The sequence below is a fragment of the Phaseolus vulgaris genome, chromosome 10 (genome assembly GCF_000499845.2).
Source record: "Phaseolus vulgaris cultivar G19833 chromosome 10, P. vulgaris v2.0, whole genome shotgun sequence".
Lineage (NCBI taxonomy): Eukaryota > Viridiplantae > Streptophyta > Magnoliopsida > Fabales > Fabaceae > Phaseolus > Phaseolus vulgaris.
The window spans coordinates 37,602,046-37,625,823 of record NC_023750.2 but is presented as its reverse complement, the minus strand read 5'-3'; the positions used below and the strand labels follow the sequence as shown (position 1 = coordinate 37,625,823).

Below are 23,778 nucleotides of genomic sequence, written 5' to 3'. Positions count from 1 at the left end.
GACAAGAAAAAATCATTATAAGTTTTTTAGATTACTTAATAAATTAAAAGTGTTTTAGTAATTTAAAACGAGGACGAGTATGAGAACGGGATATGTATTGAGAGGTATGTGGACTCATTCTCATCCTCATACCTAATTTAAAAAATTGAATATTATTGATCAAGCATGTTTAGTTGCATCCAATTATCAAAATAAAAATAATTTTCCCCTAATGTAATACGAGGCTAACGTAGGTTGAATCCCCAAAGAGATATGTGTAGCAATTGGAATTAGTTGTGTGAAATCTCATGTTCACAAATTAGAAGGGGGAAATTGGAATTGAAAAAAGAAATATAAAATGCAATGCAATGAAGTCTAGACAAAAGTTTATAAACATACAAAATGTAACTACAATAAATCGTCTAACATGCGATCATGAATCAAACCGTCCAATGCAGTTTATGAAAAATGAATTATGCAGAAAATCTATAAACAATCATACTAGACAAGCTAACATGCAATCACAAGATAGACTGTCTAACATGATCTATGCAATATGACCTTCAATTAACTATTAAACAATCAAAGAACAATCAGTTAATAGACCGTCTAACGGGAATGTAAAGATGAACAATAACATAAATTGTAGAAAAAATGTAAATGATAGGAAACATAAATTGCATGAGATGTAAATTGCAGGAAAATTAAATTGGTGGAAATATAAATTGCTAGAAATTAGAGTGCTGGAAAATTAAAGTGTTGGAAAATTAAAGTGCTAGAAATTAAAGTGTTGGAAAATTAAAGTGCATAAAACTTAAAACTAAGTAAGAACTAAAACTTGATTTTGGGTTGAAGAAAATTGAAAACGTAAACCATGGTTAATGTTTTGCTCTTCAATTTGCAAAAACCCAGATCACGAATCCTTGTTAACGCAGAACATACGAACTTTAGAGCAACCAATAATTTGCTTATTCTTTAGAAAAATACTTCCATTGAAAATATAACTTTATAAAGTTGAAGAAATAAACATTAAACAAACAATTGCCATACATGATTCATTTTCCCAATTAATACCAAAACTCAAAATCAATTTCAAACGTGAAACACTAAGACGAAAAAGATAGAATGAAATAGAAATAAAGAACTCTCATTGAAATTGGAAAAGTCAAAATAGAGAAATAGAAGAATCGAAAAATAGAAAACTAGTTCTAACTCTAACTCTTTTTCGTGTCTTTTTTTTAATATCCTACTTTTTAATCTATCTATCTAACTCTCTCTCTCTCTCTCCATTTTATTATGTAATTAATAAATTATATTTATAAAGTTTTTACATTGAAATAAGTTTCAACTTTGATAGTTAGTGACCCCAATTTCTAACTAACTACTATAACTTTCTCTTTTCAAGTATAATTTTCTCTTTTCAAGTACTATTGATCGTTTAAAGCCAATTATTGTTGTTGTTGACCATCTACTACATGTTTCCAACAAAGGATTGATCATCTATAACCCGTATCTGCAATTTTTAATCATTTTAGCTTCCAATTTCCAAGTCCCCCTTCTTCAGTTATTTATTCCATGATTCTTATGTCAATTCTAACTCCAAATCAACTCTTCAAAAATGTCAAAGCACTTTAGTAGACAATTTAGGCAAAATAAAAGTTGTAAAATGAAATTTGTGTGATGTTTTTGTAGGAACTTTATTTTTTTTTGGAAAAAATACAAATACAATCCTAAAACAAAAATTATAACAAAATAAACCTCAAGAAAATGCAATTAGTCTAAAAAAAATATTAAAAAATGGAGAGTTATCAATTACCTACACTTATATTTGTACCCAACCAATACAAGGATTTCTCATCAAGATCGGGATGGGTGTTCGAACAATATATGTAGAAACGAATTCATTTACCATCCCTACTCTTTAAGCATTTAATAATACTATTGTCAGTTATAATGTAGTCATTTACATTATGTATGAGTTATCCCTATCTTAATATATGAATAATGACAATACATTTTTCTCCCTTTCGCCAAACTCATTCATCTTGTAAATTTAGAAATACTAATTGTGATTGACAAAAGTCTTTCTAAATAGAAAAAAAGACATCTTCATATTTAAAACCTTTTATAAAATTATGCTTATCTGTATATCATACTTTTAATTAGAGAAGACAAATGAAACTCGTTCATGTGGGTATTGTTTGAACCCCTCCCAATTTTGATGAGTATGTACTTAATTTTTTAACATGTTTTCTTCACAATATATCACTAGGTACACTTAGATAATTTATGTGTCTTTTCATGTATATTTATATTTATTAAAATATACTATAAATTTATATTGTTATTTTTTATTCGAATTTTAATATTAAACATAAATATATATAAATGATAAAAATAAAAAATACAAATACATAGTCTTGTATTCCCGCTAGTATAGGACAAAAGGTTTCATCATAAACAAATTAATAATATTATTTAGACCTATAATTGAAATTAGGCCATTAAATGAGGCACTATTGTGATTTCCCATTTTCTTTCCATCTTAAAGGAAAAAGTTAGGTCTAATTAAATAAGACATTACAGTGATGTTATTATGATAAAATTTTAAATTATAAAACACAATATAATAATATAACCAAATGTAAATTCTAACTAAAAGAAATTTGACATTTTAAAAGTAGATATGAATCATGGTAAATAGGAAAATATTGTTTCACATCCTTCATCCTACACATCACTAAATATTAATATTTTAATCATTTTTAATTTTTTTAATTTTAAAAATTATTTTAACATTTTACATTTTATCTAAATTTTTATTAAAGACATTTTTTTATTTTTTTATTATAAATATTAATATTTTATTGTGAGTGTAAACTGAAACAAGTGTCAAAATATCATCATCCTTTTAAATATAATAAACTAAAATATGGATTTTTATTTGAGCATTATGACATTTTTAATATAATAAATCAATCATGTAAAGTTAGAGCAAATTTTCTACCAACAGGCATGGAAGTGTATTCAACTATGAAGCTTCTTATTGACATGTATGATTTAAACAGTCATTTCTAGAAATTTATGAACACAAAACACAAGACAACTGTGCAATATTCAGAAGTAATGAGCCTCAAATATGAACCTAAAAAGTGGAGGGAACTGCATAGATAAGAAGATAACACTATAATGGAAGATCACCTGAATGGCCTAGGAGGCTTCTCTAAAACAGCAGAGAAGAACATTTCCTGGTCATCTTTATCAAGCTTTGGAACAACCACCCATTTGAGTTTCTTATATCTCAGCATTTCGAAGGCCTTCAAGTAATCATACAAATCCTCCTTCAAGCAGAAAAAGCTGTCAATCCAAAGCAAACCCCCTGGCCTCAGAACTCTATCCCAGTCATACAATATGAACTCAAGGAGAACAAAATCAATCCATCCATCTAGAAACCTAGTTGTGTGAATCAAATCCAGGGTATTGTCAAAAAATGGAAGCCTTTGATTAATAGTCAAGTAGAGAGGAACTAGTCCTCTAAGAGCTATCATTTCATTGAAGGGTGCCCCAAAATTGATTGTGGCTGAAATTATTGTCACATTGAATTCCCTCATCCTAGCAGCAAAAGTCCCAGTTCCAACACTGAAGTCCAATCCTATTCTGACCTCTCCTGGCTTAAGTCCAAGAACCTCAGAAATAAGGAAATCAGCTGTCTGGTTTGAATCAGCCTCCAGGCTCACCCATCTGGGCATCTCATGGTTGGTGAGGTTGAAGCAGTCTGCACACTTGAAGAATCCCTTAGGAGTGGTGTTGCCAGAGAGACAAGCAAAGTTCTTGCACCGGTATTGACTCCATCTGACATTTCTATCATCAGGGAGTTTCCACAAGGATTCAGTGATGGGAAATGGTTGGTTGTATAGCTTAGGGGCCCTTGAAAAACACCTTCTCCTTGGTAAAGGATCACAGCCATGAACCATAAGCCTTTGAGCTAGTTTCCAGTCATCATTGCAGATCTCACCAACATCATAATCCATGTATTCTTCTAGCTCTTCCTTCATGGCAAAGCACGCATGTCCTATGCTGGCGAAGCTTGCATTAGCACCCATAAAATTTTGTTTTCCTAATCTGTTAGGCTTGATCCTGACATACTTGCGAATCTCTTCTCGCAGAAAGTAATCAGCAGGTTCATCTGATCGTTTCTTTTTTCTTACCAGAGGATGAGTGGTGAAACTACCATTTTGCTGATTCTTCCCTTCATTGTGTTGATGAGACGTCGCTGCTGACTCAAGAAGTCCTAATATGTCAGCAAGAAATGCAGCTTGCTGCAGTGCAGATGGGGATGATGATGGATCCTGTTTTGTTTCCCTCAGTTTTTCCATTTGCTCTTGAATTTTCTGAATCACAATTTCAACCATCATCACTTCATTTTCATTCCCATATGGGACCTCAGGATTCAGATTTGAGTATAAAGATTCAGTACCAAGAAATGACTTGAAGGAGAGGAACTTGGACATGGCAGCAAAAGAGAGGAGAAGAGCAAGAGCACCCGGTACAAAGATAAAATAGTAAACACTTCTCCACTTTTTTAACTTAGTATTAACATTCTGTTTTGTCATTCCCTTATCTTCAGGACTGAGAATATTGAAAGATTTCATGTGTTCTTACAGAACAGAAAAGTACAAGATGCAAAGCTCTAAAACTAAAACCGCACACACCTTGAAGTTGATATATGCAGTTTTAGATTAACAAATAACTGAACATTTGCAGCTCAAACACAAGATACTCATACAGCCTTAGCATCAAAACTGAAGTTGAAATAAGGACAGAAAAACAGATCATGAAATTACCTTAAAGTTGATTACTTTGAAGCTGAAAGTATTGAAAGTGATATTCTCATAATTTATAGAAACAACATGGTAAACCAGAATGAACAACTGGATACAAAGGATACTGAGATAGATTTTTCCATATTCTACGTACACTAATAAATAGAGTCTGGCACTTCTCTGGTGCATTATCCAAGCAACTAGTGATTGCTTAACAAGTACTTAATTTCAATAAGCCAAAAGTGATTGTCAGCCACAAACCTATCTTGCGTTTCAGGTAATCACAACTAGCTGAAAATATTAACAATGTGTGGTGATTATTCAACTCTAGCACAGATCTAGAGGAATGGCAATAGCAAGAAACTAAAAAATACAGCTGAGTATAGGAAGCACTAGTTAATAATGCCACAGCTTTAAGAACAAGCTGGCGTCACATGAACCACCACGTTAGATCATGTAATGTTAGTAAATGTGTAGTGCAGCTTAAGTAAGGCTAAAATACAATTCACTACCTAAAGCTGGTTTGCATAAAACTAGATAAACATCTCACGATTGGAATCCGTAATCCATTTGACTTTCTCCATGCCGAATACGACAACATAAATATTGGCCCAAAACAAAGAAAAGAAATAGGCAGAAAACCTTGTCTGTCCCGGGAATGAATGATCACCAAATGCAAGCTGTCTACTCATGACGACAACCCCATGGGTCCATCACTTTAACCGGAAGACATAAAATGCACCACAACAAGTTCACAACCAATTTCTTAGCTAGAAAAAGATAATTAATTAATAAATAAATAAAACCCCACAAAAGTGAAAAAAACCAGTGTAATATTCTCACCAAGAGATTCTACAGTAGGTCAAACCAACGAAACTAGAACAAAAAATAGTACCTATTATCCAATGTCAAATCATTACCAAATCGTGGTACTAACAAAACGCGATCTCGGATAATTTTCCCTAAAAAAGTAACATTTGGTACAAAGTTGGTCCTTTACCAATAATCCTACACACATTCCCACCCCACCTCCTCATCTTTCATCTCAATTTAAAAAAAAAAAATACCCATCATCTCCCTTCTACAGGGAAGATTTACATTTTACATAAAATTTTGATACAATCTTTCTAAACGATCTCAGTGACCCTGTCTAATCAAAATTGTAGTTTTATCTCGTTAAGGCTTAAAAAAACTTTTTTTTATTACATCCAAGATAAAACTGCAATTTTGAAAAGAAAACATTACTCTGATATTTGTCGAATGACTTTCCCACTGAACCCGAAGCCCCGTGAGAGAATTCACCTCCTCCCCCTGGCATCGGCGGCGTACTGCGAGAGCGGCACCACCTCCTGCAGCGGCGTGGACAGCGGCGTGGGCATGGGGGAGTTCCGGCACACGGGGCAGGAGCCGTTGAGCTTGAGCCAGGGGTCGAGGCAGCAGAGGTGAAAGTAGTGTCGACACTCGGGCATCATCCTCAGCATCTCCGTATCCTTGTAGTCGCAGAGACAGATGGAGCACGTGGTGTCGTAGCCGCCGTCTTTGGTGAAGGGGAACTTGGGGTAGGAGTTTATGACGGCCTGTTCGAGGCCGGAGACAGCGTCGTTCTGTCGGGCGCCGTCGTCGTCGTCCTCGGCGACGAAGATAACGCGCGGGAGAACGATGCCATCAGGGGCGTGGAGGTTGTGGCGGTGGCGGCGGCGGTGGTGGTTGTTGTTGCGGTGGCGGAGGGTGCGGCAGCAGAGGTAGGAGGAGAGGATGAGGGTGGAGATGAGGAAGAGGACTCCGAGGGCGATGGCGATGGAGTAGCCGAAGCCGAGGTTGGTGAAGTAAGGGGTGGGGGGTGGAGGGGAGAAGGAGTTGAAGGAGGACATTGAAGAGAAGAAGGTGAAAAAGAAGAAGAAAAAGAAAAAGAAGAAGAAGAAGAAGAAGGATGAGTTGGGAAATTCTCCATTTGTGAAAGGAGAGGGGAGGGAATAGTGTAAGTGTGTTATGTGTTTGTTGTGAGGGCCAAAGGAGGTGGGTGGGGGTATTAGCTGCTGCATTTAATACCCTCTATTATGCTTTCAGGAGCCACTCTACTTCCACACCCCATTTAATTCCTTCGCTGGATTCACCACAAACACCACACTCTCCTGCTTTTATCTCTCTCAACCATGTCTCTTTCATTCTACTGCATTATCTTCAACTTTCTACTTATTTTAATTTCATTATCACTTTTTAATATCAGCTAATTCCACTTAAATAGCTATGCAACTTTGTTACTTGCAGTTATTAGGAGACACTTTGGTTTCGATTGGCCTTTTGTTCATGGGGGAGGTGAAAATTTTGAAGTTTGGCGTGGCTCTGATGAAAAAGATGTGTGGAGAAGCGAAAGGGAGTGTTCCACAAATCATACAACACTTCCGAGGTAACCGGAGCTGTAGTGTACACGCAATCTATTCTACGGCTTTTTTGTTGCAATTAACGTTATTCGTTGGACTTCTCAACATAAATTTTAAACTCACTCGCTCAATTCAAAAGGTTGGTTGGGTTGGATCAAGGTGTATCCTCAACTTTGTTACTAAGTCTATTATGTACTTCACAAAAGAAGGGAGCTGAGTTGCGTAACCGATTATTAGCACATGATTCAAATTAACACTCCTATTAAGGTATTAAAACCTTATAACATAAGAAAGGAAAGAAATAGTCATACCAAATGAGCTAAATTCTCCCTACAACTCTACCTTCTTTCACACCTTCATTTTTTTTTTCTCAATTTCAATAATAAACTTTTGAGTATGGTGGAGAGTATGTATATTTTTTTTTCATTTTCAAGTGATGCTGATTGTTTGTGGTGGTTGGTGGTAAATGTTGATGATTGAGATAAGTTTTGTAGGGATTGTGTTTCGGTTAGTTTTTTATTTTATTTTTTGGAAGCTACAAAATCAACAAAGTGAAAAATTGGATTACAAAGCTAATTTTTTTTATCTTAAGTAAACGTCAAATGCAATAAATCTTTTATTGAACTAAACGTTGGGCAACATTCTTCTCACATGCTCAAATGATAAATGACGAAACTACTCTCTTAAACATTGTGAATAAAGAATAATAAAATTGTAAAGTAGGTATGGAACTGAAGTGCAAAACTGAATTGTAAAAGTAAAAAATAATTATCTTTAGAAAATATCAAATATAACAAATCTTTTCGTCAATCTTCCCACATATATTCAAATGATTAAGTATATTCAAATGATTAAGTGATAAAACTATTCTTATGTATATTCAAATGATTAAGTGATAAAACTATTCTCTTCTTGAATAAAATGTAACTAAAGTTATTTAAAAGAAAATTATGCTTTATTTATTTAGAGTTATTTAATTTTTTAAAAAAAACTTTTCAGAATTGATACTAGGTGAACAGAACAGGGTATTACAGGAAGGTACAGGAGAATTTGACCCAAATGATTAAAAAATTTAGGAGGTTTAAGATTAAGTTCAGATATTTGAAATTTCTTTTGTACCGTTTGTATTTATTACACAGGAGTTGGTAACCTCTTATCCTTTATCTTCAAGCATTACTTAATTTCCACACTGGTGCAGGACTGAAGGCATTGTTCCATCCATAGTACCTTATTCATGTGATCACTTTATCATTTGTAACGTTGTCAATCAATACCTTCAAATTAAGGACAACTTATATTTCAACCTTGTTACCGAAAGCCTTATAGTATACCTTTTCTTGTCACAGTTGGCTATATTGGGAAGAGAACATGTATTTATCAGATTCGAGGCTTAAAGTAATGTTTTGATGTTAGGTAATTCAAAACAAATTTTAAATGATAAGAAATTCTTATTGCTAAAACTGTATATCAAATAATATCCATAATTTCTGTCAAATTCTTATTGTTTTTTTCTTCTTTTCTTTATCTGATAAGGAGGAGAATGATTTAGTGACTGGTAGCTTTAGAGTATTGTCCCTGATTAGTGAGTTCTAGTGCAATCAAATAGATATTTTCATGTTCTTGAGAGAGATCCTTTAAATACTAATTGCTTAAACAGAGTCAAGCAATCACGTAGAGACACCATTATTGAAAGCTCAGAAACATTTTTTTGAAATATATACAGCTCAACTGATTCATAAATTTCGCATTTCATTCCATTTGCTAGAGTTGGAACAAGAGACTTGCTCAAAATAACATTTAATCTTTCCACACACAAATTATGTTCAGTGTGATATGAAGTTTTCACTCTTCAAACAATAAATTAGAAGCTCTAAACTGAAGGCAAATTATCACAAATGATCCAAAATTATATAATCTTCATCAATTTCCCCTAAAATGATTATCAACTTATCACATTCCATACACTCTTAAGGTTTTTTAATAACTATTCTTGGAGATTGCTAGTGCTGCATAATCTGTGATTATATGCTAAAGCAATTCTAGAACAACCTATGTTAAAACACTCACTAGAGATATTCTTAAATATTTTTTATTGATATGTACACATTATGTAAGTATGGTTTTTCTTAGATTTTATTCTATGTATTTTTGTCTAATTCTTCTAGAGATGATTGTTTCGTAATAATGTCTAACATTATAACTTTTTATAAAAGAAAAACTCCCTTGCCATCCATTACTTTAATATTGCAGTCCTTATGCTTGCCCAGAAGTTCCAAAACCTCTATACTATTTTCAATGAGGAAAAACAAACATCCCCATAATCTCAAAACCGAACAACATAGGAAATTCTCATTATTTTTACTATAATAGTCATACAAGTATATTCAAGGAAACTAAACAAAACTAAACTAAAGTACATCTACAAATGGACCCCTAAAGTTTAACCTTCCCCAAACAACTCTGCTCCTTAATAGCCTGTGTCGAGATATTAAAAGTGGTGGAGCAGTTCATTTTCACAACAACATGTCTCTTAAACAAGTTCAAGATCTTCACCTGCCCCGGAACTCTAGAGAAGCTACTCATAGTCATCAACCCTGAACCAAGATCCGTTCTGAAATCCGGGCTAGAAACCAGACGATCCGTGATCACATCAATGGTTACATTCATCCTTATTGTTCTTCTGGCCTTGGCCCTCCCAGGCGGTAGTCTTGCCTCCCCCACCATGATACCACGATAGTACAAACTCGTGGTGGTGTTGCTATACTTAAAGGATGCAACGTTGGGGTTTTTCACTGACACATCTGCGACTAAGGACATGTTGGCCCCGGATTGAGGGGTCATGTCGGTGTTGGAAAGTTCCAGCGTTGTGATTTTGATACCGTTCATGGTCATCACAGGGTCCTTGACACGAAATACTGTGAAGATCAAAACTATGACCACTATTGCTAGGAGAAGTAGAGAGATTAATGGGCATGCACATCGTTTGATGAGTTTTTTGTGAGCTTGTTTTTGGGGTTGAAGAGAGGTGTCATCTTCTTCACTGCTTGGACGCTCTATTGCTGGGGCCAAGGGCCTTGCTTGCTCCCTATCTACCATGGCTGCTCAAAATGGAAAATGGAGTTTAGGTTAGTGTTGGAAAACAAAAGGTGTGTGATGTGTTACTTGTGGTGTGGTGTTATGGTTTATTTATAATGTTGAAGACTTAATGTGTGACTATGTATGTGGGTGGGGCCCATGTTCCTTAAAGTTTGTTGACTTTTTAATAGGAAGGCAAATATTAGTTGACAATGATAAGAGATGTGTACAGTATTTAGAAATAAATATATAAAATAAAGAATTAATTTATAATTAAATAATATAAAAGAAATATTAAAATAATAGTAATGAGAGTTGTATTATATAAATTTTTTGGATTATTTATGTATAATTAACTTAAGGTTAATGATATTTTAACACTTTGCTTTACTTTATACCTATAATAAAATATTAATATTTATAATAAAAATAATTAAAATTAAAAAATTCTTTTAATTAAAATATAGAAAAAATGTAAAAATAATTTTTAAAATTAAAAAAATTAAAATATTAATATTTAATGGAGTGAAAGTAAAAGAATAACTATTTTCCTTGACGAAAATAGCAATGAGTACACGAATTCGTTTCTGGTTGTTCAGAAATTCCTGCGCTTTGACTAAGATTCCCCAACCTCCCCAGAGTACCCATTAGGGTTAGATGATTAATTTTACCTGTTTTTAATAACTTTTAAATGATAATAAAAAAGTGTATTTAAAAGAGTGTTATTAGTACTTTTATTATTATAAAGTTACCAGTGTAAAGCTTAAGAAATAAGACTTTTAATTTTTTGCAATTTTCATAAATTTTGGTTAAAAATAAAGAACATATATCGAAAACGAAGATATAACAAAAACATTTTTTTCTCGTGTGACCAATTCTTCATATCAGTTGGAGAAAAATCTGAGCCCTAGCAGTGTTTGTTTTAGTTTATTATTTACTTAAAAGAAGGTATTTACGTTTTTTTATTAATATCTAGTGTAGTTTTATTTTATAATACTTTTATTTAATTTGACAAATAATTAAAGTCTACTTTCTAATATATTATATTACAAAATATCAACCGTATTTTCTTCTTATAGATATCTCTATATTTCCGACACAACACGCACATATTAATTTAATTATGTTTAATCACTACCTAAATAAATTTTAACCATTTGTGATTTTCAATATTCTTTATCAGAATGAAAATTAAATTATTAAAAAAAATCCTATATTGAAATTATGTGTCATCATTTAATCAAATTGAAGCATTTTCGAACATTATAGCCAAATAGAAGTATTTTTTTTTGTATCAAAATAATTATAATTTAAGATTTATTTTATAAAAATTAAAAATGATAAATTAGTTGTTAAAAGCAGTTTTGTTAGAATGATATTAATTTTTCAATAAGAACATTATTTTTGTTCACTGTAAAACCCCCAATATTTTTAATAATTATTTAGCTGTAAATTGTAGACTAAAAAATATTTTATTAAAAGTATAAGAATATCAACTCATTTTTTAAACAATAAATTATTATAAATAGTTATGGGAAGTAGGTTTTTGGGGTCATTCCCATTTGTGATGGTATAAGTTGGGTGAAGTGTGTAATTTGCACCAAAAAACAATTCTAATTACTTACCTTGTGTTTTGGGAAAGTGAAGACTTTTTCATTGACCACTTTTAATTTGGTTTTGCCATCTTCCTCTTAAATAACATATATATAAATTTTTCCTTAGAAGAAAATTCCAGAACAAGGCAAATTTAAGTAATGATTAAAACCAATAAATAATATTTTTCATCGAAGTTACAATAAAAAAATTAAAATATCATAATAGTTATATTTTTAATATTTAACTATTATTTTAGAAATATTTATTACTTTGACAAACTTGTAAGTTGTTAGGAGGATATGATGCTCTCCATCCAAATCAATGATCTAACGAGTTTTTCACAATATAGCATCAAGTTACGGTCAAAGTCATGTTCAACCTTACATTTTCCTATGATTAAATTTATTTTATAAATATATATTAATTAATTAATTAAAAATATAAAAACATTAAACACAAACTAAATATTGATAATTAATAATTGAAGAATGAAGAAACTAGTTATTATGAGTACTTATTGCATACCATGCCAACATCTTTAAAAAAAAAGAATGATAAGTACTTATCATGACAGAAAAAGTAAAAGTTAAAATCAAACTTATTTCCCAATTTTAAATATCAAATTGTAGTTTTCATTTTAAAAAAAATATATTTTTCTTAATTTTAATTTTTTTGAATTAATTAAAATATTAAAACTTTACCTTTTGATTAATATGAAATCATAAAATAATAATAAAAAATAAATATACATGAATTTTTGTAACATGTTTAAAATGATAATTCCAGCCTTAGTAGTTAAGACTAACTTGAATTAATATTTGAAAAATATAAAAAATACTTAATTTAGTTTAATTTAATTTTTTAATCTAATAAAAAAATTGTTTGAAAATATTTAATTTAATTAAGTCATCAATTTAAAAAGAAACATAACATGAAAAAACATTTATCATCACCAATTAATGAAAAGATAAAGTTTTGATAATATTAAAACTGTAAATTAATATTTAATTTTATTCTATCTTTGAAACTAAGATTAAAAGACATTAATTATAGTGTTTGTGTTGATTTCTCTTTATATAATATTGGTTTTTTCTTCTAAATTAAGATTACTTTGTGGATTGACTTGATTTTAAATCTTTATTATATTTTAAATTTGAAACCAAGTCATTAAAAAAATGACTTATGTGTATTTATTTTTTACATTCAATTTTCTCTTTACTATTTTTTGTTTAAAATTTGTAACTTTTTTAGATAACAAAGTTAGTAACAGATAATTAATAAAATACTATTGTGGAGGAATATTCATCGATCTTCATGTCTACGTACGTAATGATGCTGGACTTATTATTTAACTGAACAAATAAAACAAGAAAATCATGAAATAAAAATTAATTTGTAGAAATCAAAATAGTGAGTTGTAATAGTAATTAAATTAGAAATCATTTTAAAAATTAAAAAAAAATTAGTTTCTAAATTAGTTTCTATTATTGTTGAATAGTTTCTAAATTTGTATCTAACTAGCAACCAAAATTTTAACTACTAATTATTTATTTTCTAAATTTGGTAGAAAAACTTGATTGCTAATTAGATATCAATTTAAAAACTATTTAACAATAATAGAAACTAATTTAGAAACTAATTTTTTTTTAATTTCTAAAATGTCTCTAATTTAGTTATTATTGCAACTAATTATTTTAATATCTAAAAATTGATTTCTATTTCATAATTTTCTAATAGTGAAAAAAGTTATGTTGTTGAAGAAAAAATGATATAAGAATAATATTGAGCACGCCAAAAATTGTCCATTGCATTCATACTAAGGTGCAATGTTTTTAAAATTAGAATTGTCGTCCTAAAAATAAATTTAGAATTATCATCTAATCAGTTAAAACTCTTATTTAAGGTTTTAAAATTTAATTATACTTAAACTGATATTAATATGATAACTAAATAATACTAGATACATAAAATTATAATTTTATGAGAGAAAAAATTATATTTAAGAAAAAAAAATCATCCCCTGTTTCAAAGAGTAATAACACAATTAATAATCAAAATACCATAAAGTTATACAGTATACTCTGCATATAAATTATTTTTAAACTAAATTCAATATTTTAAAATTTAACAACAGTTAAAATCAATCTTATATATTTATTTTAAATTCAAATTATACAAAACAAATATTCATTTCTCATTACACAAATTAAAATATTATCAATCAAGGAAAAAAATATTTATCCTATCAATTTTATTATTTTATTCAATTTTATCTCCCTATTAATAAATTATTCAATCAAACTTAATATTTTTTAAAAACGTGACCACTTTTTACCTAGTTATTTTCATATAAACATATTTTATAAAACTAAAGATATTATTTTTTAGATATAAAAAGAGACAGATGTTACATTTATAAAATTAAACACCTTGAACACTTTATTAATTAAGGGATTAAATAAAAAAATAAAAAGGTATTTAAGGGTTAAGTATGTAAAGTAGTAACATTTGGTGATCTCAGAATCACAAAAAGAAGAGAATAATTTGCTTTGTCGTGTTTTTTTTTTTGTGTGGCTCTCATTAATTTGAAGCGTAGATATTTAAAAGAAATCGCAGGTAGAAACTAGCAACTGCCACTTCGATTCTCTTGCCATGGCATTAACTGCCTTTACTTCAATCAACAGAATTCATGGTAGCACTTTGATGTTTCCTCCCAAACAACATGATCACAACCTTAGAATTCACAGGTTTCGATGCAGTGGAACTAACCCAAATGAAGATTCACAGCAACCACAGAACAATGCCCTTCTCAAACTTGCATGGTATAGTTCCGAGCTTCTTGGCATTGCAGCTTCCGTTTTCCGTTCACCAACTACTGCGGAACCTCCTCCTCAGCGGCTTCTTCAGACCATTCATCGAGCTGCAGTTGTGGACACCATCAAAGAAGACTTCCAAAGATCCTATTTTGTCACAGGTTTTGTCATACTCATTTGCTTAATTTCTCTGGGTCAATTCCAATTTCTTTTCTTTCATTCATCAGAGATGAATTTGATGCAGAAACGATGTGTCATTAGTGAAATTTAAGTTATTACTACCCTCATAATGGACCATCTATTCCTTTTCAACGTATGCTTTCTTCACTAACAACTCTGCATCGCATTTGATTTTGAATTCTCAATATGTTTCATTCGCAAATCTTCTACCTGAAGTCTTAAGTCTGTCTGAAAAGCACAGTTTTTTTTGAGATTATAAATGATTATTGGACATTTAAACTGATTAATCTCCCTATGGTAGTGGTTGATCGGTTGGATAAGCTGTATGGTATTGTTACAGTCCCTCATTCTCTTTTATGTAAATTGTTTGTTAGAAATTGTGGAATCAATTCTTAGTATATAACTGGTTCAAACCTCAATTGTATGATATCAGAGTATGTTGAAGGTCGTGTATTAACTAAAATAAGACCAACTTTAACTTTTCTAGTGTTCCCTGAAGCAACTGTCTAGGCAAAGACAATATCATTATATTTAGAACTTCTCCACAAGCAATTGTTGGAGAGCAAAATGAAATAAGGTTTAATTTTTCTAAATTCTTATTGTTTTTAGGTTGTGTATAGGCTAATTTTGGCTTAGAGAATGTTCTCTCAACCATGGTAGCCTCCAAATCATTGCTTTTCATACAATGAGCACTTGAGTAGCATAAAACCAAACTAATTTTACTAGTTAGTAATTTGACTGTATATCAGACAGTTCACATGGTGAATCTGTTCTTCTCAACCATCAGGAGATCTGACACTAAATGCTTATGAAGAGGATTGCGAATTTGCGGATCCAGCAGGGTCATTTAAAGGGCTTCAGCGTTTCAAAAGGAACTGCACTAATTTTGGGTCCCTTCTGGAGATGTCAAACATGAAGCTTATGAAGTGGGAAGATTTTGAAGTGAGGATAAATTTTGATTCATTTTCCTACATTTTTAGTTTTAGAAGTCTTATTCCTAGTCAAGAAAAGCATATTGTGTTCATTGCATTTTCTTTCTACTGCACATGGATTTAGAAACTCAATTAAAAATTTCCATGTTTCTTATTACCTGTTTGCCATTTTTTCAAAATGCTGACACTGCTTTTGTACATATTTTTCCATGACAGGATAAAGGAATTGGCCACTGGCGGTTCAGCTGTATCTTGTCCTTTCCTTGGAGGCCCATTCTTTCTGGTACATATCGAGCTTTATCTGCATACACTATCATAATTCACACTAAATGCAATGAAATTTGACCATGTTGGTATGTACTGCAGCAACTGGATACACAGAATACTATTTTGATGCACAATCTGGAAAAGTATGCAGGTGATAAAAACTGTCATTTGTGAAGGTTTCAGTCCTATCATTTGATCAATCATCTAAATATCTATGAAAAATTTCAGGCATGTGGAGCACTGGAATGTTCCCAAAAAGGCATTGTTCAAGCAAATTCTAAGGCCTAGCCGTGGATTTGGCTTAAAAGATTATTTGAATAAGTGGTTGAAAATGGTGCAGATGAAGCTTTAAATTACAATAGTTCAGTATATTACTTGAAAATATTGGATTCTTTATGTAACCTGATGAAGGTCTATAGCTGCAGATACTTAGAAAGAGGATCATTTTGGATACTCCTTGTATAATTTTAACCAAAAAGGATAAACAAAATAGCACAGATGCAACTTACAACATTTTTCTTTTATATTTTTGTTCAATACCTATGTATTTTTACTTATGCTTACTGCAATTACAGAATTTAGCCTATAAAAATTAGAAAAACAACTCTGTTAGCTCTATAATAATAACCAATAAGGAAAAAAAACTTAATTTAGAACACTAAACCCTATTCAAAATTCAAATTGATCTTTCTACGTAACATGCTTGTATCAAATCTGGATCTGGTAATTCTTTTTAATCCTGTATAAAAATAAAAGTACAAATAATTTAACATGCTTCTTGTATGATAAGAACAGCAACCATAATGTTCAACGTAATACAATTTTTTTTCACACACATCTTTGCCATAAATACCTTGTGCATGGTATAGTTGAGATCAATTTCCAATGGTATAAGCATGGGAACCATAATTTATTTTCTGACAACTTGTAGAGGAAAAATATACTTACTAAGAGAGAAATCAACTCCAAGCAATAAATGCAAGAGATAAGATTTGAACATCTAACTCAAAAAAATTAACTCCATTGATCACTAAACCAAGATAACTTCTTCCAGTATTGATGCCATTTTTTTTATATACATGTATAATTTGTAAATTGATATATAATTTTAGTTCCCAACTCTGTTTTCTTTTAATTCCTGCAAAGATTTGTTAGTTTCAGTTTCTTCTAACCATTTGTTTTTGGTCCTTAAATTCTAAATTTTTGTTTATAAGAGCAAGTTAAATTATTTTTTTATAGTGTAGAAAGTGAATTTTATATGTAGATTTAAACGGAGGAGAAACAACAAATGAAATAAGGGAAAAAAATCAATCGTAGAATTTATAATAATATTGTAAAATGTTTCTTTAGAATTAATTTAATTTTGATTTGAAATAAGTCGGCTGCGTTAATAAGAAGTCAATTATCGATCCTATAATTTATTTTAAAAAAAAAAACTTAAATTGACTTATAAAATGATTTTGCTCAAAAATTAATTATCATTCCTAAAATCTATTATAAAAATTTTATCTGACTTGACATATAAAATATAAAGAAATATAGTTTCACATCTTCAAAAACAAAAATAAAGAATCTTGGTTCAAATCATTAGCTGTATCTTTCATATGAAGGAGTTACACAATAAAGAAACCCCAGACTTTTCTCCCCAGTATAAACTAAATCAATATGGATATAAAGTACATCCATATGTAAAAAAAAATAAACCCACTAAAGTAACAGGGAATCAGAACAACAAAAATCATCTAGTTTCAGAGTTTGCTCCATTACACTACTTCAAAACTGACGTTTATTGTAGAAATTCCATATGATATTGGAGAACAAAAAATAAACATCAAGACAGTTTTGCATTGGCCTTTGATCAACAAAAAGATAAAATAAAATAAAAAGTTACTGAAGTGATTTTAAGTATATCATTTAAGCCGTATCCATCTTCTGAACTGCTTCAAATGCAGCAGATGCTGCCTTTTCCAAACCTAACCTCTGCAACTCATTTGAAAAAACATCTGCATCTGTCTTGCTTATTTTGTACGGGCTATGGCGAGCATCAGGAAACGAACCATTTGTAACATCTTCCTTATACTCCAGTAAGGCTTTATTGATGACGTCTCCTACACGTGCATACTGCTTACAGAATTTTGGAGTAACCTAAAAAAATTCATCACCTCAAAATTAGCAATGAATCTCATAATGTTTGAAAGAAAAACAAGGTTAAGAGATGCTAGAAATACCTTTGCATGGTGGGGGTGTTGTAGCATACCAAGCAGATCATGGTAAACCAGCACCTGAGTGAACAATGAAACAAAATTATAAATCCTCTGCTTTCCCTTTTACCCCGAAAGGTTTCTTTTGTTTCTTCCCAATAAAAACAAATGTAAAATTGAAACTCAAATAAGGCTCTGTTCAATTATCTGAAAATGACTAAGGGATAATCAAACAAGAATCCTGCTCTAGCCAAGAATTTAGAATACTCCTTGAACTAAAACATTTAATATTAGTGTCTTGTTTCTCTAAGGTGGTGTTGTCTTCTTTATTATAGTGAGATTTTCCCCTTTAGTCACAATTAGATTTTCCCTCTTATTTCCTTAATTCTATTGTTCTGTTTTTATTATGTTGATTTTCTTGGCACAATTTTATAATCTGGATATTGACCCAAATTATGGTCTGAATTGATCGATCCATAGAATCAACTGATAACCTATCGACACACAACCCCTCAAGCTCTGGTGCTTGCATAAAGTCTAATAAGCCAAGCAAATGATCTGGTGAAAGTCTATTAGCACAGTCCTGGATGAACATAAAACCATATCATCCTCAATGTTTAGATAAGTGAGCTCAGTTAAAACCATACCATCCTCAGACTCGATTTTTAGACAAATGAACTTAATTAATACTATATCCACTCAGTCGATTATTCGATAGGTAAGCTCAGTTAATTATTAATGGTTGAACTCACTTTAACACACTATCATCCTAATCAATTTAAGAATTGAACTTGATTAAGAATGACAATCCTTAAAAATTATTGCAAAGTGAAATTTAGGAAGCTACAAAAACGTATCAACATAACATCGCCTATCAAAATTCTATCATATTTATTGACTATTATTTTGTTTAAAATAGATATTAAAAAAATTATTTATAACTTTACTAGTAAAACTTTTTTAAGTAAATAAATAAATAAAATTTCTTGTAATAAAATAATTAAAAGATTTTTATTTTATAATTCGTTAGTTCTACGTCATATAAAAAAATATATTTAAATAAACTAAATATTAGATGAAGAGGACAAACACATAGATGACAGAATAAATAGTGTTGTTTTGTTTGAGAAAGATAATAAAATAGAAAAAAAAATCTACCCATAACAAAATTTATTTATTTTACTGAAATAATAATCACTCGAACTAATAACAGAAATAAAATGAGTGAAATTAGAAATATGACAAAGTGTACTTTCATATTTTTTCTAAAGTACATGAAAAAGTGTACTTGCAGATTTGATGAATAATAATTTAGTAATTCACAACACTAGTTTCTAATTAAAGGAAGATACTGAAGACCAATTTAAGCATATTCTCGAACTCAATAAAGTCCAACACAGCAGCATAATGAAACAGTAAACACCTTCAAATAAAGCAAGATCAAATCTTGCTAGCCCTCATCTTTTACTAAAAGAAAAAACAAACAAACTCATCTCAATCACAGAACCCTAGCAAAAAGGGAAATCAATCCAACTGACCTGTCCACTGCAAAAGGGTCCAGCACCAATTCCAATTGTGGGAATTTGAAGGGCTGCCGTTGCTGCGGCGGCAACCGGCGGAGGCACACATTCTAGAACAACAGAAAAACACCCTGCTTCTTGCAAAGCCAATGCAGTCTCTACAACCTACACACACACACCCCTTCCTTTCAGTTTCAGAACAACAATAAAACGAATCAATTTCCAAATAGATGGACGAAGAGAGAGACCTTGACAGCACTGGCAACATTTCTTCCTTGAGGTCTAAACCCTCCTAAAACACTAATGGCCTGAGGAGTAAGACCCACATGGCCCATGACAGCAATTCCAGCCTCAACAATAGCCTTCGCTGCAACAATTCTGGAAGGAGACCCTCCTTCAAGTTTTATGGCATCCATTCCACCTTCCTTCAAAATCCGAACCGCTGTATCCACCGCCTGCAACACTCAAACACATTCAACCATGACTGAAACAATTAAACAAACATCACAGGCGCATCAACACCACCTGATTGGGATTGGACTCGTAGGTCCCGAAAGGCAAGTCCCCGACGAGGAGCGGCGTCTTGGCCCCGCGGGCCACGGCGCGGCAGTGGACAAGCATCTCGTCGAGCGTGATGGGGAGCGTGGTGTCGTGGCCGTGGACCACCATGGCGGCGGAGTCGCCTACGAGACAGATGTCGACGGCGGCGGTGTCGAGGTGAACGGCGGCGGGGTAATCGTAAGCGGTGACCATGGTGATGGGCTGGGACGATCGGTGCTTCTCGCTCAAGTGCCTGAGCGTGACTCGCTTGTTCGGGTTCTGCGCCGTGGGACCCGAATAGACGGTGTTCTCGGGAACGTTGCTGAAGCAACGGAGAAGACTCGCCATAGAGCCACGAGAAGCGTTTCTCGCTCGCAACAAAGACGCCATTGTGCAGTGCAGAGTGAGGGGAATTGAAGGGAAGGAAAAACACAAATTGGATTCACCAACTACTTTCAAATCTTGTGATCATCACTACTGTGTGTTGACGGAAAAACATTAAAAAGTGTCTGTGTTTCTGTTGTTACAAATATTTATTACTTTTCTATGGTATTTTTAATCAACACATACTAATGTACCATATTTAGAAATTTTATATAACTTATTTAATCATTTTTTTAAATAATCAAAGATAATCATATTCACAGTAAGAAAATTATAAATGATCAGAAAAATAGCAAGGAAGAAGAAATATAGGCATTGGAAAACAAAAAGCATATAAAAAAGATGGAGATGCGGGGTATCGATCCCCGTACCTCTCGCATGCTAAGCGAGCGCTCTACCATCTGAGCTACATCCCCTTACGTTTTCTTATTACAATAGTTAATATTGATTTAAATATTATTATAGATTCAGAATCATATATATGAAGAGTAGTATTATTATAAGGCCATGTATATACATAGTTTGAGAAGATGCAGAAAGGTGGAAAGTTAAGTTACATATAAAAGGAAAACACATGATGATGTTGGTGTGCATTGTGCAGTGCATTTATTTAGTTTGTGGGAAGCTTTGTGGTGTGCCTAGGCAAACATGGTAGAGAGGGTTGGAAGCTTGATCTCTCCGTTGTGAGAGAGAGGGATGGTGAAGTTGCCAATGACAGGAAGGTCAATAACGAGCCGAAGATCCAGTTGGTAGTCTATGTCCCAGTCAGCACCAATGTCCTTAGCAAGGGACATTAATATGCTGTATGGAACCTTAACTGGGACATCCACCATGGTCGTGTCCTTTCCCTTCAAAGATCCTGGGTCCGGAATTGTCCCTGATGCTATCTCCCTTCACCACACAACACAAAAACATAAAAAAAACACTCATTTCTATGTTCATTCTTAATAATCTTATACTTATCAAATACTCACACCAGTTTTTTATTACATTCATGTAACAATCAGAAAGGGTACCTGGACGCGCTTTTGAAAGAGTAGTTGATCTCACAGATGGGAATCGGAGTTGAATAAGGGTTACGAACAGCGACCTTCACCAAGTACTCCATACTATCTTTGCTCACGCGCTTGAAGTCCACGTCGCTCACACTCGCCTCAGGCTTCGCCATTTCGCTTATCTTCTCCGACACGAAGTTCGTCGCTTTACCCAACAACTGCGACATTTTTTAGTTTCAACGATACGCTTAACACTGGCGCTGTGAAGAACGTAACAGATGCATAACCAATTTATATAGCAAGAGATAAATGGAACGCTTGTCCTAATATGCCAGTACGAGGATCCTGCTACTGACACGTGTGTGTCCCTTACCCGACACTTCATGAATCGTGATACGTGTCGCACGTGCCCCGCTTCGGGCAATGATCCTCATCACTCATCCTGTGTCGAAAGAACCAGAAGAATAGTATTCAATGGTATTTTTTTAATTATGGATAATAAACCAATATTTAGATTATGTTCAGGATACTTATGGTAAAATAATAAATTATATATAATCACTATTCATATTAAATAATATTTTTAAGTATTGACATTATACTGTAATTTTATAATTCATAATGTAAAAATCGGTATAAAATTATTTTTAATTATCAATAAGTAAATTGAAAATAAATCTAAAATAGAGTAAATTATAAAATAGAATAATTTAAAGATAAATTATGTGAGAGATTAAAACGGGTAATTTACTGGGTCACGATTTCTTGTATTTGTGCTGTAAAGTATGCCAAAGCTTCACTTTTAAAATATTAAGAGGTGAACGCTTCACTTTTAAAATATTTATTCTGAATTATAATATAGAATACATTATTTTAACGTTTAATTATATTAATAATGTAAAACTTTATATTCTACACCAAAATCATAAATTCTCCTAGTGTAGCGTTTTGAGTCCTTAAATTAAGTGTTAAACATAATTGTAAAAAACTATTAAATTTTAAAAATAATTATGTTAAAAATATTGATAAAATAATGTATTAATTAATTAACCAGATAATTTGAATTAATAATATCAAAATTACCGTCGTATTCAAAATTAAACTCTAAGAAGTTTAACTAATTGAAAGCATATGTGTCACGCACTTCAATTTTTTTAAGGGATAAGTAGATACAACTTCCTAGCTAATTTTGTTAATTTTGTGTGTGTGTGTCTGTGCTTTTTTTTTTTTCAAATAAATTCCATGGACCGGCATATAGGAGTTTTAATTGTTGAAATTTATATAAATATTAAATTAGTTTTTTAAATATTTGTACTATAATATTAACGAAAGTTAAATTGACTTTAACATGATGTTAATTTTTTTTAAAAGTAAATAAAAACTGTAAAATATTGTTTTAATAAAGTTTAAATAAAAAATATTAGTGTCAACTAAATCTATATTAAATTAAATAAATTTTACATAAAAATATAATATTAAATAAATTTTAAAATAAGATACATTAGTCAACTTACGTTAAATTAAATAAATTTTAAATAAAAAATATAAGTATTACTACACTAAATTAAATAAATTTTAAAATTAAAAAATATTAAAATTTATTAAATTTACGTTAAAATAAATAAAATTAAAAGAATTTACAACATTTGACCCGACCTTCTTAACCTGACAACCCAAGGACAGGGCGACGTGAGAAAACTCGTTAGCCCGCTTCTTTATTTTTAGTATCTTAAAAGAGGAATCTCATACTTTTTGGAATTAAAATTGGGGGTGGTCAATGTTTTATGTAGAACTTTATCTACATTAATTTTTTTATACATCATTTGATTCATTGAAGTAATTGTTGATATTAAAGTTTGATTAGAAATATTAAAGTTTGTTCTTCCTTACATTTTTATTATCCAAAAAGTTATATCAATAACTATAATCAAATAAATATATCCAAAACAAAAAAATTTAAAAAAAGAAAAATTAAAATAAAATTGAAAAGTGGTGGATCAACCCACTGGTCATCCTATAGTGAGACAGATTATCAATTTCAGCCCGTATAATCTTGAAGGACTAACCCACCAAATTCCATTTTTAACAAGCC

At 31.4% G+C, this 23,778-nt stretch overlaps 6 protein-coding genes and 1 non-coding gene across 9 annotated transcripts; 1 reads left to right on the top strand and 6 right to left on the bottom strand.

Annotated features, from left to right (window-relative positions):
- Nucleotides 1-3,001: 3,001 nt before the first annotated feature.
- LOC137818755 (probable methyltransferase At1g29790) lies at nucleotides 3,002-5,532 on the bottom strand. 3 transcript variants are annotated; one of them, XM_068622351.1, is made up of 2 exons: nucleotides 4,824-5,532; nucleotides 3,002-4,370 (listed from the first exon to the last, which is right to left on the bottom strand). In XM_068622351.1, the coding sequence occupies exons 1-2, from the start codon at nucleotides 4,989-4,991 to the stop codon at nucleotides 3,177-3,179; spliced, it is 1,362 nt and encodes a 453-aa protein (XP_068478452.1). In that variant the 5' UTR covers nucleotides 4,992-5,532; the 3' UTR covers nucleotides 3,002-3,176. The 3 variants fall into 3 exon arrangements, with proteins under 3 accessions (XP_068478452.1, XP_068478454.1, XP_068478451.1); XM_068622353.1 differs by lacking the exon at nucleotides 4,824-5,532 and adding an exon at nucleotides 4,457-4,587; XM_068622350.1 differs by having other exon boundaries at nucleotides 3,002-4,964.
- Nucleotides 5,533-5,679: 147 nt separating this feature from the next.
- LOC137818756 (RING-H2 finger protein ATL67-like) lies at nucleotides 5,680-7,633 on the bottom strand. The gene has a single exon (XM_068622354.1). The coding sequence runs from the start codon at nucleotides 6,842-6,844 to the stop codon at nucleotides 6,101-6,103; it is 744 nt and encodes a 247-aa protein (XP_068478455.1). The 5' UTR covers nucleotides 6,845-7,633; the 3' UTR covers nucleotides 5,680-6,100.
- A 1,868-nt stretch (nucleotides 7,634-9,501) lies between these two features.
- Nucleotides 9,502-10,371, bottom strand: LOC137818754 (late embryogenesis abundant protein At1g64065). Its single transcript, XM_068622349.1, has one exon. The coding sequence runs from the start codon at nucleotides 10,277-10,279 to the stop codon at nucleotides 9,617-9,619; it is 663 nt and encodes a 220-aa protein (XP_068478450.1). The 5' UTR covers nucleotides 10,280-10,371; the 3' UTR covers nucleotides 9,502-9,616.
- Nucleotides 10,372-14,416: 4,045 nt separating this feature from the next.
- LOC137819213 (uncharacterized) lies at nucleotides 14,417-16,570 on the top strand. Its single transcript, XM_068622993.1, has 5 exons — nucleotides 14,417-14,828; nucleotides 15,635-15,789; nucleotides 15,996-16,062; nucleotides 16,146-16,197; nucleotides 16,275-16,570. Exons 1-5 carry the CDS (start codon nucleotides 14,507-14,509, stop codon nucleotides 16,396-16,398), a joined length of 720 nt encoding a protein of 239 aa, XP_068479094.1. The 5' UTR covers nucleotides 14,417-14,506; the 3' UTR covers nucleotides 16,399-16,570.
- A 1,189-nt stretch (nucleotides 16,571-17,759) lies between these two features.
- Nucleotides 17,760-21,121, bottom strand: LOC137819177 (3-methyl-2-oxobutanoate hydroxymethyltransferase 1, mitochondrial-like). Its single transcript, XM_068622949.1, has 5 exons — nucleotides 20,293-21,121; nucleotides 20,016-20,222; nucleotides 19,786-19,932; nucleotides 18,275-18,328; nucleotides 17,760-18,191 (listed from the first exon to the last, which is right to left on the bottom strand). The coding sequence occupies exons 1-5, from the start codon at nucleotides 20,695-20,697 to the stop codon at nucleotides 17,961-17,963; spliced, it is 1,044 nt and encodes a 347-aa protein (XP_068479050.1). The 5' UTR covers nucleotides 20,698-21,121; the 3' UTR covers nucleotides 17,760-17,960.
- On the bottom strand, nucleotides 21,035-21,107 carry TRNAA-AGC (transfer RNA alanine (anticodon AGC)). The gene has a single exon. It is a non-coding gene; the product is annotated as a tRNA-Ala (tRNA).
- Nucleotides 21,122-21,169: 48 nt separating the features above from the next.
- On the bottom strand, nucleotides 21,170-21,964 carry LOC137819178 (desiccation protectant protein Lea14 homolog). Its single transcript, XM_068622950.1, has 2 exons — nucleotides 21,708-21,964; nucleotides 21,170-21,582 (listed from the first exon to the last, which is right to left on the bottom strand). The coding sequence occupies exons 1-2, from the start codon at nucleotides 21,911-21,913 to the stop codon at nucleotides 21,330-21,332; spliced, it is 459 nt and encodes a 152-aa protein (XP_068479051.1). The 5' UTR covers nucleotides 21,914-21,964; the 3' UTR covers nucleotides 21,170-21,329.
- Nucleotides 21,965-23,778: the final 1,814 nt, after the last annotated feature.

Excerpts from the sequence above, each read along its gene's own strand:
- LOC137819177 (XM_068622949.1), bottom strand. The coding sequence starts at position 20,697 with ATGGCGTCTTTGTTGCGAGCGAGAAACGCTTCTCGTGGCTCTATGGCG. Across the intron at positions 20,223-20,292 it reads ACGAGTCCAATCCCAATCAG|GCGGTGGATACAGCGGTTCG; the intron begins GTGGTGTTGATG and ends TGAGTGTTGCAG. Across the intron at positions 18,329-19,785 it reads GACCCTTTTGCAGTGGACAG|GTGCTGGTTTACCATGATCT; the intron begins GTCAGTTGGATT and ends TTGTTCACTCAG.
- LOC137818756 (XM_068622354.1), bottom strand. The coding sequence starts at position 6,844 with ATGCAGCAGCTAATACCCCCACCCACCTCCTTTGGCCCTCACAACAAA.
- LOC137818754 (XM_068622349.1), bottom strand. The coding sequence starts at position 10,279 with ATGGTAGATAGGGAGCAAGCAAGGCCCTTGGCCCCAGCAATAGAGCGT.
- LOC137819213 (XM_068622993.1), top strand. The coding sequence starts at position 14,507 with ATGGCATTAACTGCCTTTACTTCAATCAACAGAATTCATGGTAGCACT. Across the intron at positions 16,063-16,145 it reads TTGGAGGCCCATTCTTTCTG|CAACTGGATACACAGAATAC; the intron begins GTACATATCGAG and ends TATGTACTGCAG. Across the intron at positions 16,198-16,274 it reads CAATCTGGAAAAGTATGCAG|GCATGTGGAGCACTGGAATG; the intron begins GTGATAAAAACT and ends GAAAAATTTCAG.
- LOC137819178 (XM_068622950.1), bottom strand. The coding sequence starts at position 21,913 with ATGTCGCAGTTGTTGGGTAAAGCGACGAACTTCGTGTCGGAGAAGATA. Across the intron at positions 21,583-21,707 it reads TCTTTCAAAAGCGCGTCCAG|GGAGATAGCATCAGGGACAA; the intron begins GTACCCTTTCTG and ends TGTGTGGTGAAG.
- LOC137818755 (XM_068622350.1), bottom strand. The coding sequence starts at position 4,631 with ATGAAATCTTTCAATATTCTCAGTCCTGAAGATAAGGGAATGACAAAA.